This window comes from Sander vitreus, chromosome 4 (genome assembly GCF_031162955.1).
Source record: "Sander vitreus isolate 19-12246 chromosome 4, sanVit1, whole genome shotgun sequence".
Taxonomy (NCBI): Eukaryota; Metazoa; Chordata; class Actinopteri; order Perciformes; family Percidae; genus Sander; species Sander vitreus.
Genome location: NC_135858.1, coordinates 2,056,481 through 2,071,272, shown reverse-complemented (window position 1 = coordinate 2,071,272; position 14,792 = coordinate 2,056,481). Strand labels below are relative to the sequence as shown.

The following is a 14,792-nucleotide window of genomic DNA, read 5'->3' as shown; positions in this document are numbered from 1 at the left end:
CATTTAAAACAAAATCTTCTGGCAACAACACACCTTCCACGTTCTGTGTGTGTGTCGCGTTAGGTCACAGCAGTTTATTGTGGCGCCACTATGACGCCCAGCCACGCTGAGGAAGTACTAAAATCTGCAATGGAAAACGGACGCACAGTGCGTCAGGTCGCGTTGAGGCGAGTAGAGATGAAGCAAGTCGAGCAGGTACCATGTAATGGAAAAACGCCAAAAGTCAGTTAAGAGGAGCAGTGTAACTTACTTCTTACAGCATGTGTGTTAGCGCCATCCTGTGGTGTTCAGAGAATGAGTTGGAAATAACAGATCCACATTTCCTTTTTGTTTTAATGTAGCTCATTCATTTAGAACAGTAAACAGTCAGTTTCACCGGACCTCCTTTAGTAGGTGTCCTACATCACTTTTTTATGAACACCCTGCAGCCAATCAGAATCGAGTATTCACCCAGACCATGGTATAAAATATATCAAATCACATCATATCACATCATATCATATCATATCATGTAGGCCTGGATTCAAACTTGACCCGTGGTCCTTTGATGCATGTCATCCCCTTACTCTAATAAAAGCAATACAAAATAAAAAAACAACTTTAAAAAAGAAAAGAAAGAAAAGGCATTGACGTACAGCTGACAGATAGTTAAACTGTCAAGTGTTTTGGAAAACCAAAAAAATATTGAAACTCAATAAATAAATGAATCAACCCATGTAAGATTTTCAAGTGGATTTTCCCTTTTTTTAGTTCCAAAAAGCATGGGGAAAGCCTCTTTAATTACAGCCAATGTGCTGCTTTTTGTGTTTCATGATGAGATGATAAAGTGGTGATATATTTATTATAAAAAAGACAGCGGTGCAGGAGTATTACACTCACTAAACTGAATAAAGGTTTGTGTGGCTCCTCCACTGCTGCTGTCATCAGGAAGAAGATGAAACAGTAGGCGTGGGCAGCTGGTGATGTCGGCAGCCGTGTTTCCTTTTAAACCCATTCAGCATTGTCCTTTTGAAAATGGCTTTCAAGTCAATCAATCATTTCCCAGCGAACTGTTTTCTCCCAAATTTCACAACATCACTCACACCCTGTTACCACAGCGTGTTACAGGAAAAGCTTACAGCGTGGAATGCAGCCCCTCAGGTTTTCTGCTTTCAGACGAGGCAGCAGCTTTCATGGCCCGGGGGACTTAACAGGCAAATCATTTCATCACTTGCACTTTTTTCACCACCCTTCATTGCTCTTCTACACCTGGCCTGTTGCTAGCCTGTGGGGCTTTCCACACCATTTGTGTGCCTTTCAAAAGTGGGAAGACTGTGACATCACAGAGACGTGTGAACTAGTATGAAGGTGTGTTAGCCACATGTTATGTGTGTGTTCCAGTGATGAGACTAATACACGTGTCAAATCTGGCCCCTTGCAGATTTAGATCTGGCCCGTATATCAATTTGGGTTCACAATACATTTTGGCCCGCCTAGTTGTGCGCCAAACCAAGAACACAGGAAAGTGTTTTATAAACTATAAAAAAAAATGACGTGACATTCAAAGCAGAATATGGCAGATTTGCCAACTCTGAGACTCAGAAATTCCCCCAGAACAAGCAGAGAGTTTTCATATTCAGGCTGTGAAACAGGTTGTATCATTGTTTTGCTTGATTTGCTAAATTCTATGATGGCTAAGGAACTCTTTTGATGACTTTTGTAGGGCTTTATGTCAACAAAACACGACAAAAAGCTAACAAAAATGTCAGAAAAAGCAACAAATTTACAAAAAGGTGACAAATGTCTGAGAAAGCCACAAAAAAGTCGGAACAAAAACAACAAAAATGAGGAAAAAAAGCTACCAAAATGTAAAAAAAAAAAAAAACTGTGACATGCAGTAACAAAAGCAAATAAACTCTACATGTCTGGCCCTTGGGGTGATTCTCTATTTTCAGTGTGGCCCTTAGTGAAAATGAGTTTGACACCCCTGGACTAATACATAGGCGTAATAATCAAAACTGTCTAGTGCAACACACCCAAAAAACCTATTATAATTCCCTTTACATGAATTAAGACATTTGCACCATAATTTGATGCAGAAAAGGCACACAAAGAAAAATTCACCAGAATGCAGACAATGAAGTGTTTGGATAATAAATATGCATATCTGTCGGTAATAAGTAGTGAAATTACGTTCTAGTGCATAATTACATTCAAGTGCAATAATAAGTTATTCTAGTGCAATATAAAGGGAACGTGACATTGTATTCATTTATATATTTCATTTATTTTAGAACATGTTGTTGGCTGTGGTTGTTTTATTTCCTTTCGTTTCCCTGTCTTTTAACACACTCTCTAACCAATTTCATGTGAAAGTTCCTTAAAGTTGATTGGATCCCTCAGGTCGCCGTAGGAGAAAGGGGCGGGGCACAGTGCCCGGGAAAGAAGTGAGAGAGAGGGAGTAGAGGAGTGTTAAAGGTGCTCTAAGCGATGCTGGGTGACGTCACTTCTTGTTGACGTTCGAAGTATTGTAAAAAAAAAACGGAGGCTAGCTCGCCCCTCCCTCCTCCTCATCCCGTCCCCCCCCCCTCCCTTCCACGCACTAACCCCCCAACCCCCACCCCCAAATCCTTCTTGTTGGTTATTTGCAGGAACACTGTTTGTTATGTTTGGTGGTGCAGGTTGGCACAGTTTGTTTTTGTTGCTGTTTGTGGAGCCTGGGCTGTCTACAGAGACCGCGTTTTTTTTTTTTACAGTGTGTTCTACTTGCCCGAAGGTAATTTTTACTTATTTTTATTCTATGGAGAAAAAAAAAAAACATTAAAAAAGCGTTCAAAAAAACGTCAACAAAAATGTCAAAAAGCATCAAATGTTTAAAATAATTCCTTATGAATGTCAACAAAAAAAACATTGAAAAAGACCGACAAAAAAAGTTGAAAAAAGCATTAAAAAAAAAGCGTCAAATAAAAAAAATTAAGAATGAAAGAAAAAAAGTCAAAAGTAAAAAAAAACGTTGAAAGCATCAAAAGAATGAAAAAATGTTGATTCTGGATTGGCCAACGGCACATTTAAATCAAGTCATTCAACAAACATTCTACACATTTATGTGTGTATGTAGGCTATATATATATATATATATATATATATATATATATATTTTTTTTTTTTTCCTGTTTATCTGATTTCAAGGGTTTGAATTTGTGTCTCAACTTGTTTCTACTTAAATTTAGTTGTATTGCCACTATATCTATGTGTGTTTTATGCTTTATGCTGTATACATATGTTTTCGTCTTTGTGAAGCACTTAGGTGCATACTTGTTTGCTTTTAAAGTGCTATATGAATGAAATCAACTTAAACTATAAAAGCAGAAAGGCCATTCCTTAAAGTGTATGCTTATTACTGAGTTATAAAGTGTTTTAGAGGACCTAAAGACTTCTGGCCCAGTTGAAGGTTTTTCCACAACACAAAGCGCACACACACGTTCCAGGTGGGAATGTTTGACGGTGTCACACACACAATACGTTCCTCGTGCAGCAGTGAATAGGTGATGAAAACAGTTACGATAACAACCTCTAAACTGAAATGTTGCGACACTGAATTAATATTCGTAGACTTTGATATTGCCTTTGTGTCTTACTTAACCCTCGTGTTGTCTTCCTGACGACCATGCACCTGTTTTCATCCTGCTTTGCCTGTTTACAAGGCATAAAGTATTATTAAATGATCGTGTGTTACACCTTCTTGGCCAACTTTATTCCCGCTTATTACTATACACTTCTTTTTGTAATTCATGGCCAATAAACCTCATTCACATGAAATTATACACAATATTTGAGTAAAAAAAAAACAGAAATTCTGAATTATTTTGACCAATAGTTAAGATCTGAGGAACGTTTGTTGATGGATAATCACGAACCTGTGACTAACCCTAACCCTAACCCTAGACCTTAGTGGTCCCCTAATACTGTATCTGAAGTCTCTTTTATATAGACCTTAGTGGTCCCCTAATACTGTATCTGAAGTCTCTTTTATATAGACCTTAGTGGTCCCCTAATACTGTATCTGAAGTCTCTTTTATATAGACCTTAGTGGTCCCCTAATACTGTATCTGAAGTCTCTTTTATATAGACCTTAGTGGTCCCCTAATACTGTATCTGAAGTTTCTTTTATATAGACCTTAGTGGTCCCCTAATACTGTATCTGAAGTCTCTTTTATATAGACCTTAGTGGTCCCCTAATACTGTATCTGAAGTCTCTTTTATATAGGCCTTAGTGGTCCCCTAATACTGTATCTGAAGTCTCTTTTATATAGGCCTTAGTGGTCCCCTAATACTGTATCTGAAGTCTCTTTTATATAGGCCTTAGTGGTCCCCTAATACTGTATCTGAAGTCTCTTTTATATAGGCCTTAGTGGTCCCCCTAATACTGTATCTGAAGTCTCTTTTATATAGGCCTTAGTGGTCCCCTAATACTGTATCTGAAGTCTCTTTTATATAGGCCTTAGTGGTCCCCTAATACTGTATCTGAAGTCTCTTTTATATGGACCTTAGTGGTCCCCTAATACTGTATCTGAAGTTTCTTTTATATAGACCTTAGTGGTCCCCTAATACTGTATCTGAAGTCTCTTTTATATAGGCCTTAGTGGTCCCCTAATACTGTATCTAAAGTCTCTTTCCTGAAATTCAGCCTTGGTGCAGAATTACAGCCACTAGAGCCAGTCCCACAATGAGCTTTCCTTAGGATGTGCCATTTCTGTGTCTGTAGCTTTAAATGCTATTGAGGAGGATAGGGGGGGGGGCAAGGTGGAGAGTGGAGGTGTGGCCTTGACCAACTGCCACTTTGCTTGTTTTCAAGCCATGATGTCTCTCTCTTTTTCATGGGGGGTCCAAATCCTCTGGGTGGGTAAAGCAGAGAAAGGGGAGGTAACCTTTCCCCTTATGACGTCATAAAGGGAAGATTCCTGATTGGCCCATCTGAGCTTTCATTTTCTCAAAGGCAGAGCAGGATACCCAGGGCTCGGTTTACACCTATCACCATTTCAAGCCACTGGGGGACAATAAGCAGGCTGGGGGGAACTCATATTAATGTTAAAAAACCTCATAAAGTGACATTTTCATGCCATGGGACCTTTAAAAAAGCAACGTTTCAGCGTTAACACCAAATTATCTCTTTAAACACATTGCTCTAACTTTGGGCGTCACTATACTCAAAGCTGAGCTTGTTCTGAACATTTTTATATGAAACACATGGGGATCATTTTATGCAAGACCTCAGGGGGGTTAAAATATATAGATTTGTTTAATGGTAGCACATAATGACACCTTTTGTCTCACTTGACCCGCCTGTTTGTAAAGCATTAATATAAATGATCAACCAATTCTGTGCTAAACCTAGGCTTCTACACAACTTCATTCAGTTATTTTTGGGGCAATTTGGTTAACACAATCCCAAATGTCATGTTATTTGCAGGAAATAAAAGAATTGACAGTGAAAAAGTTAAACTCCACATTAATAATACAGAAATAACCAAAGTTTCATCAAGGTCAGTGTATCTTTTGGTCATTCATTTTTCCTTCATAAACAATTTTCCTTTCAGCCAAAAAAGGCCTCTCATGTGCAGAAATCTCTGTGCGCATATCACAGGGAAGTGGGGATGCAAGAGAGATTTTGAGCTGAAAATGGCTCAAACTTGATGTGACCATAGAACTGTATGGACTCAGCTTACACCACGCTGAAGTTAGCTTCCGCTTCGCAGCGTCTGATTCTGCAGTTGAGGGAAACTTGTACTCCAACTTCCTGAGTGACTGATCAGCGCTTTACATAAATATACATAAATATGGCTATGAAATACATCCTGAAATGAATAAATGAGGCAATACATATAAATATTAGATACATTAGTCAGTATAGTTCAATAGCCTAAATACATATGTTTTACTTTTATTTATTTCAGGGGACTTTATTTGATATGTAACGTTAACTGATTTCCCTATTTGCACATTATATTTAAATTGAGTTTGGTTATCTTACAGAATCAGACTAAAAGCAACTAGCTAGCCTCCCTGGCATAGTGCATCAAACCATATCGCTATCTGCCAAAGGAAATACAACCTTAATACACCCATGAATAAAACACAAGCTCGGCATATTAGGATTAGACACACGGACCAGAATCAGTCAGCACCGGGGACCCGGTAACAATCTACAGGGCTCTCAAGTTTTGAAGACAGGCAAGAGTGACATTCTACCCCCCTTCCCCACCCGGGGGCAGGTTGGACAGATCGCGGGAATGGGGGTGTTTAATAATTGCTCAGACTTGCAGAAGAAAAGATTTGACACATGGCACTGACAATTCAACCAAATACAAAGTATTTATTCCATTTCCGTATGGTGACTAATGATGGGGGGGGGGGGTCTGGCGGTCCTCCCCCAGAAACTTTTGAGCATTAAACACTTAATTTCCTGCATTCTGGTGAATTTGTATGCACCTATTTCGACCTTTTTCTGAATCAATTTATGCTGGAAATATCTTTATGTAAAGGGAAACATAGATTACAATCCAAATATGAAAACATAATAGAATATATTGCAGTAAGACTCTCAGGCATTCTGTATTACTTTCATCTATTTATTCTCCTGTAGATCGACTTTTCTAATTATATCTGAGTCAGCACACATGTAGCCTAGCATCATTTACTCCTCCGCCCTCTTTTACGTCTTTTGTTGGGGAAGTAACCTCCTTAAATGTGCATATGACAATTATTCACCTCAATGATATATGAATTAATTTCTGTAATATTGTTAAGTTTGAGCAAGATTTCTGCTCATGTTCAAAACTTTGTGCACATTCAAAATATATCTGTGTTCTCTGAGATTTGGAGGAGTCGTGATATTTTGAGAAAAATAAAGTTATAATAGTCACTATATTTCAGAAAATAATCTACCTGCACCATAGTCTGCTGTGCGTTATGTGATTGCTCTGCTGAGACGGTAGATCTCAGACCGTCTGACAGACTCAGAGCCCCGTTTGGGTCTCTGGTCTCTGAATGAGTGAACGTTTAGGGAAGTGTCTGTACGCTGCTCTACGCTTCTTTTTTTTTCATTGGTTGTTGCGTTAAAGCTACTACAAGCATTTTGTGAGAAAAAAAGGAGTGAATCTCCCACAAATTGCAACAGCAAATCTGACAAATGTTTATTAGTCATAAAAGTCTCCTCTATAACATATAAGTTCAAGTCCAAGTTGAAAAATACTGAAACACCATTATTTATGCAATGGCATACTTAATTAGACAATGCCAGTTATTTGCATAATTAAACATACACGTTCAGAATACTTGTAATACAAGAGAATATTGTCTTAACGTAAATAATCAACTGGGGAAGTTTAATGGAGATATCTGTTAGTTAAAATAGTTCCCCTATTCACCTGTAGTGTCTCTTTAACGTGGGCTGCAATGGGAAACTGGCATTACTGATTTCAGTATTTTTCAATACTTTCCACCACTTAGGACTTTTTTAATATGTAATAGAGGAGACTTTCATGAGACTAGATCAGTTGAGACTTTCTGTTGCAATTTGTGTGGGGTCATGTTGCATAATGCCGGTGCTAAGAGACGGAGAGTCGGGGGGGGGGGGAGGCAGGGAGAGGGAAATAAATGTGACATTTTGAAATAAAAGTCCACTCAAGCATCATCAGAGTAGGGTTCCAAAGCATAGACTGTACATATTAATATTAACAGTCTATGTTGCTGAAAGCAGCACTGCTACACTGGCGCTGTTGCATTGGAAATGACAACATCATCCGGTCTCTGAATATAAAAAAACAGGCCTTTTTTTGTTTCTGTTTTCGAGTGATTTTATTATTTGTTATATGAAATAGAAAATGGATATCGAAGCTTTTTTTTTTTTTTTCATTTTCAGCTCCCTCACTCTGACATCTCTCCATTAGTGCATGTAGAGGTACTGAGCATAACATAATAACTCAAGTAGCAGCACGTATCTCGGCCTGTCTGACTGACATTTCTTCTTGGATGTCTACACACCATCTGAAACTCAACCTTGACAAGACTGAGCTCCTTTTCCTTCCGGGGAAGGGCTCCTGGGCTCTCCTTGATGACCAACTCTCCTTCACTTCCAACATTGCTGCAACTACCCGATCGTGTAGATACATGCTGCACAACTTCAGAAGGATACGTACCCCTCTAACGCAGAAGGTGACTCAAGTTCTGGTTCAGGCTCTAGTCATCTCACGTCTAGACTACTGCAACTCCCTCCTGATTGGCCTGCCTGCACATGCCATCATTTGACATGGTCAAACCCTATACCCCAACCCGCCCACTCCGCTCTGCATCAGCCAACCTGCTTGCTGCCCCCTCACAGCGAGGGACAACTAATCCCTCAACGAAATCCCGACTGGTTTCTGTCCTGGCTCCTACATCGTGGAATGAGCTCCCTATTGACATCAGGATGGCCGAAAACCTACGCATCTTCCACCAAAGGCTAAAAACACATCTCTTCCGACTACACCTCGGATAAATATAAAAAATATATATATATTTCTTGAAGCTACACTTTCATATGGCTCTTTGTAGTTTTGCAAGTACGTTTCATACGTATCTGTCCAAAAATATTGTTGCTAAAGAAAACGTTCATTAGATTAGCAATCTAGAGATGTTGCAAGTTATTGTCAGTTCTCTATCAACCTTCGTGGATCAGTATCAGCAGAAAGCTGCACTTTATAATGCATCTGTTTCTTATTTTAGTGGCGCCTTTTATGTTCAATTCAATTTGTTCAATAAAAGAATGTTGGAAATGACTTTCTTTTTTTTAAGTCAACAAGCAATTTGTTGTATTTCAGGAGAATACTGAAAGCAGCAGAACTGAGGACACTTTAATATCTGATTATTTATCGCAAGATATTCAACATTATCGCATATCACATATTTTCTTCATATCGTGCAGCTCTAACACACACACACACACATACACACTCAGTTCTCTATCAAATGTCTTGGTTATTTTGTGGAATGAACATTTACATTTAATGGATTTCTCTGTCATTATCCAGCTATACAAATAGACTTAGAAATGCCCTGCTGTTCATCGATGTGATTTTTGATTTTGATTTTTGATCGGGTAGTTGCAGCAATGTTGGCAGTGAAGGAGAGTTGGTCGTCAAGTGTCACACCCAGGTTTCTAGCAGTCCTAGTGGGGGCTATCACAGAGTTGTCAATTGTTATTGTTGTTAGTCAGGTCTTGTGTAGGAGAGCCCAGGAGCCCTTCCCTGGAAGGAAAAGGAGGTCTTGTCAAGGTTGAGTTTCAGATGGTGTGTAGACATCCAAGAAGAAATGTCAGTCAGACAGGCCGAGATACGTGCTGCTACTTGAGTTATTATGTTATGCTCAGTACCTCTACATGCACTAATGGAGAGATGTCAGAGTGAGGGAGCTGCAAATGAAAAAAAAAAAAAAAAGCTTCGATATCCATTTTCTATTTCATATAACAAATAATAAAATCACTCGAAAACAGAAACAAAAAAAGGCCTGTTTTTTTATATTCAGAGACCGGATGATGTTGTCATTTCCAATGCAACAGCGCCAGTGTAGCAGTGCTGCTTTCAGCAACATAGACTGTTAATATTAATATGTACAGTCTATGCTTTGGAACCCTACTCTGATGATGCTTGAGTGGACTTTTATTTCAAAATGTCACATTTATTTCCCTCTCCCTGCCTCCCCCCCCCCCCGACTCTCCGTCTCTTAGCACCGGCATTATGCAACATGACCCCACACAAATTGCAACAGAACGGCAATTATTTCTGATTCTCATCCTCTCAGGGTTCAAATCCGAACTGTGACAGTTTTCCTGCGTGTCTTCCCCCCTCTCTCCCCTTTCATATCTCAGCTTTCCTGTCCAATAGACACAGAAATGTCCGCAAATTTGACCCAACAGTAGGGTTAAAGCACTTTGAATTGACTTGTTGTTGAAAGGTGCTACAGAAAATCAACTTGCCTTGCATTTGTGGCGGGCCTTGGTCTGTGGACACTTTCACCAGTAGATGGAGATGTTGGCTCACTTCTCTCTCACACACACACACACACACACACACACACACACAGTGGAAATGATGAACACAGCACCAGTGGAAAGCATTGATGTGGAAAAAGATTGATGTGACCCTGACACAGAATTTGATCTATGCTATTATTGAGCAACAGTTTGATGATCATTTATTGATTGGTTTGTAGATACAAATGTCACGTGGCAGCCGACACTGTGCACAGTCGCGAGTTACAACCACAGACCCATTCATTCCTGGAAACTACTAAAGAATTTGTCTAATTCGTATACACGATTGCATGATTTGAACCCTGAGATCATTATAACACAGTAACATAGAGAGATACATTCAGTAATAAAGGAAAGAATGTGACACTTAACAATAAAATGATCAACAGTTCCGCTACATTAATATTTCTCAGTGCTGGAATTGACCATACGTAACTCGTTTGGTTTCTCGTGTGAAACACTTACATCTCATCAGATCATATCTTTCAAAAAAAATAAAAAGAATACACATCAAATGCTGAACAAAATGTACTTTGAAGGATATGCTACTTTTTTTTCTAACCACATTAACTAATTTAGGTGGTGGCTTATGGAGGCCCAAAACTGATATGTGTGTGTGTGTGTGTGTGTGTGTGTGTGTGTGTGTGTGTGTATATATATATATATATATATATATATATTTTCTCTTAACCTCCAATCAGTTGGTAAAATAAATCAAATCTTAATGTATTTAAAACAAATCAATTTAAACTTGATTTATGTTATATACAATTTTACTCTTGTATTTATCATGCGCACGCACACGCATACGCGCGCACACACACACTAGGGCTGCACGATATTAGGAAAATATCTAATTGCAATTATTTTGAGTGATATTGTGATTGCGATATGATTCACATGATCATTTTTGTATTATTCTAATTTTCATTGAAAAATATATTTTAGAAAAAATCATTGAAGTGTGATTTTTTGCGAGGATCTGTACAAAACAAAGATGTTTTCCTTTAGTCTGTAGGATAGGATTTGTAGGCCGGGACGTCTCTGCAGCTCCACAATACTTCATTCAGAATGGTTAGACACATGGGTTGCCTTTAACAAATATTACGCCCCCCCCCTGTGATTTGGATATTGCACTAGTCCATATTGCGATTTCGATAAAATTGTGATTAATTGTGCAGCCCTAACACACACACACACACACACACACACACACACACATCCATTTCATTATCATATTAGCACGAGAAAAATAGGCAATGTCGTTGGCACCCCCCCCAAAAAAAAGTCGTGGAGAAGAAAAAAAAAGATGATCAAGATAAATGATCACATTTCTGCCAAGACTAATTAATAGAAAAAACTAAGAAGGAGAACTGGTTAGTGGTAGAGGGAAAAAAAGTTAAAAGCATTTTGCTTTTCCTTACCACCTTAATTGAAAGGAAAAACTACTTATTGACATGATTTATTATTTATTTTTACACTCAGTTTTCAACTGTTGAACTAATTCATGTATTCCGTTGTGATTTGGACTAGTCAGTGTTGGGCCTCCACAGCTGACAAGTGCCTTTAACTTCTAATGGTGCAAAGGTTTATTAGTTTTTTTCAGACTTCCATGAATAACTCTCATAAAAAATAACATTTACAGGCTAGACGAGGTTAAAGAGAAATTGTTAAAGAGAGCAGAGCAGCACATGAAATACCGAGCCAGACTTGTGCAGTGACCAGCTTGAGCAGACCCTAACACTGGTGCTGCATAAAAGCTAAATTACATACGCAAATAAGCTCATAATTAGCTGATAAAATACTTTATATACTGTAAATACAAGGCTTCTCGGGAAGTATGATTGTCATAGAAGATCTGAAGAAACGAGCAAGATAATCAGAGAAAGACGAGCACACCGTAACGTCAGAGACACACAACCTGCGAAAGCTGCGAAGCGTAGATTCGTGCCCGATCAGGTGCCTGTCTGTTCACACCAGACCAAATCCTCTCCACTTTACAGAATGTCTCCCTCTCTCTCTTTCTCCCCATCTGTCTGTCTGTCTCTTTCTCTCTGCATGCCTAATCGCCTGTCTCGCTCTAGACACAGCTGAGAAGTTAAGACAGCCAACGTCCCCAAAAAACTGGGCGTTTTATTTTGAAATGTGTTGTATTTTGTAAAGTATCCGGCTGCGCTGTGGATAGCCTGCGTTTGATAACCTACCTAGCTTGACACATTCGCTTAACAGCTTGTGGAAGAAATCGAAGAGATGGCGAAAGAATAGACGCTTCTCTCCTGATCACGAGCGGTGTGAACAACAGGTTGGAGAACATGGGCGTCGAAATGAAAATGGCGCTGCTTTGCGTCGCTTCGCAGCGCTTTCGCGGCCAGTGTGTTTTTGGCGTAAGGTCTTTGGCAACATTCTACAAGAATTTCTTTTGATTTTGGGGAGGCATTACAAAAAGAGTACGCACATATAAAAGTTGAGCACCATATAAAGTTCCCAGTCCCTCTCTCTGTCTGTCTGTTTGGCCTTGGTGTTACACAGCACTGGATGTGATGAAGACATAGATCCTGGCAAGGAAGGAGGTGAACGTCCCCTGCCTCAGCAGCTTCATCTCCACGTCTATCAGGAAGTCTTTGGGCTCGCGGACCTGTCTCTGCAGGTACACGGCCCCGGTGAAGCTGTTCAGCTTTCTGGTGCTGAAGTAGCCTTCCTCGTTGCCTTTGATGATGCCGATGACAATGTGGTCGCCGGAGTAGGCGGGGGATGGTCCGATTCGGAAAATCTGGGCAGGAATGATGATGTTGGTCTGGAAGCTGAGCTGGTAGTACGTGATGCGTAGAGGGGAGTTCTGACAGTCTAAGGAGTTGCTGGGACAGCTGATCCGCTCACATCGTCTGAAAACGAATCAAGAAAGAGAGATGGTCGATGGGCACGGCAAAGTTTAGAGACTTGGTACTTTGGGTGTATTAAAAGACAATATACTGGAACATTGAACATGTCCGTAAGTGTGTTTTATTGGGAAAAAAACAAATATATTAAGTATCTTTCTTCCTGTCAAGCTTGGTTGCGAGTCCTGCTACATTTGTTTCCGGTGTGGATCCAAAAGCCCCTTTCACAATATCAGTGTGAAATAGTTTTTGCTCACGTCATTGTACAATTTAAGATATACAGTACATCGACCCCACTGGTCAAAGGTTAGGCTGTCTAGAATTAGACCAGAGTTAGACCCCACATGGGACAGATGTAAACAAGGCCCTGCAAACCTATTACATATGTTTTAGACATGTCCAAGACTACATCATTTCTGCCAATCAATTTTCTCTTCTGAAATACTGAAGGCGCCAATTGATCCATCCCCTCTTACTGCTCTGTTTGGTGTTACATCACAGGTAGTCTATAGCCACGACGTTCCACTTCCAGGATTGATACGGTGCCGCAGGAAATGTCTTCTCCCATCCTGGCATTGAAGATGGATTAAAGAAGCTACGCAATATCTTAAACTAGAGAAAATAAGACACTCTCTCTCTCTAAGGGTCTGTTTTGACACTTCATGCTATTTGGCAGCTTTCCTTGAAATGTTATAGAACAAATGGAAGCAAAAAATGAACCCCATAATACATTGTATATTCCTCTGTTGTTAGTGATTTCTCTTTTTTATGTCAATCTCCTTTATGTGTAAATATATAAAGGGACTGGCCTTAATTTACTGTAGAAGTGTGGGTAGATGTTTGCATTTTGTTTATATCTTGTACACTCTGAAAATCTTTAATAAGCAGACCTTGATCTTTTGCATGATCCTCCTCCAGTATTGTGTATGTGGTGTGCTGTTTTCCCTCATGACTATGACTATGAATAGTGTGTGAGGGGCTGTGTGTCCTTGCTGCTACAGAGATTAACACAGTGCTATAGAGATGGAGAGGGATGACGTGTTCATGGCCCATCAACCAAATAAAAGGATACAGACACTCTTGGGCCTCGGGCCAGGGCGTTATACTACCCCCTAAAGTGTCTGGCGGTGCAAACGTTAACACGACGAACAAGCGAACAATAAACGGTAAAATAAAGAAGATATAATATAGAAACTAAACTTCACACCACAGAGATTCAGTTAGAAGCTCTAAACGTACTGGGAGCTGAACACACTGACACTTTTAAAAAACGTTTTCTCTTGCCCAGGTCCCTGCGCCCAGACATACATCCTTATTTTTAGGTTTATAATACGTACATGTAATGCTGTCGCGCAAAGAAAGGTAACGTCCTTTGGCACACAGAGAGACTGTACAGCAGAGCTTTTTTCATTGGTCATCGAACGTTTCTAATGTAGGAGAGTATGTGAGAGTAACAGCTGAAATGTATACACTCACACACAACCAGCCTATATGCAAACTGAATGATGTATGTGGTTATTTGCGTATAGAGTGGGAAAGTGAGATCCGATCACCAGCGGCCACTTAGAACACATTTGGAGACACATTCTGCTGCCACGTGTCAACTAGTTTTGCATTACCAGACCTTACCCCACCGTGCTGTGGGGTAAGGTCTGTCTGCTGCACACATACTTTGCAGGATAGGACGCTGTGGGTTGTTTGCATTTCTTTAAACCAATCCCAATCGTCTTGGGCGGCACTAAGCTCCGGACGCAGTGACGGTGGCTCTGCTAAATAGTTTCGGGAAGGAACTTGTTTTGGTGGAGAATTTGCACCCCCCCCCCCCCAAAAAAAAACGCCACATACAATATTAAATGAAGTTAATTGAT

At 39.8% G+C, this 14,792-nt stretch overlaps 1 protein-coding gene across 5 annotated transcripts in view; it reads right to left on the bottom strand.

Moving 5' to 3' along the window:
• Window positions 1-11,494: 11,494 nt before the first annotated feature.
• The window catches only part of fbln2 (fibulin 2), a 73,533-nt gene continuing 70,235 nt past the window's right edge, over window positions 11,495-14,792 (bottom strand). For all 5 annotated transcript variants that reach the window (XM_078247671.1, XM_078247674.1, XM_078247673.1 and 2 more), the window contains one exon: window positions 11,495-12,930. In XM_078247671.1, the coding sequence (XP_078103797.1) occupies window positions 12,570-12,930 (361 nt within the window). In that variant the 3' untranslated portion in view covers window positions 11,495-12,569. The remainder of the gene's footprint in view (window positions 12,931-14,792) is intronic.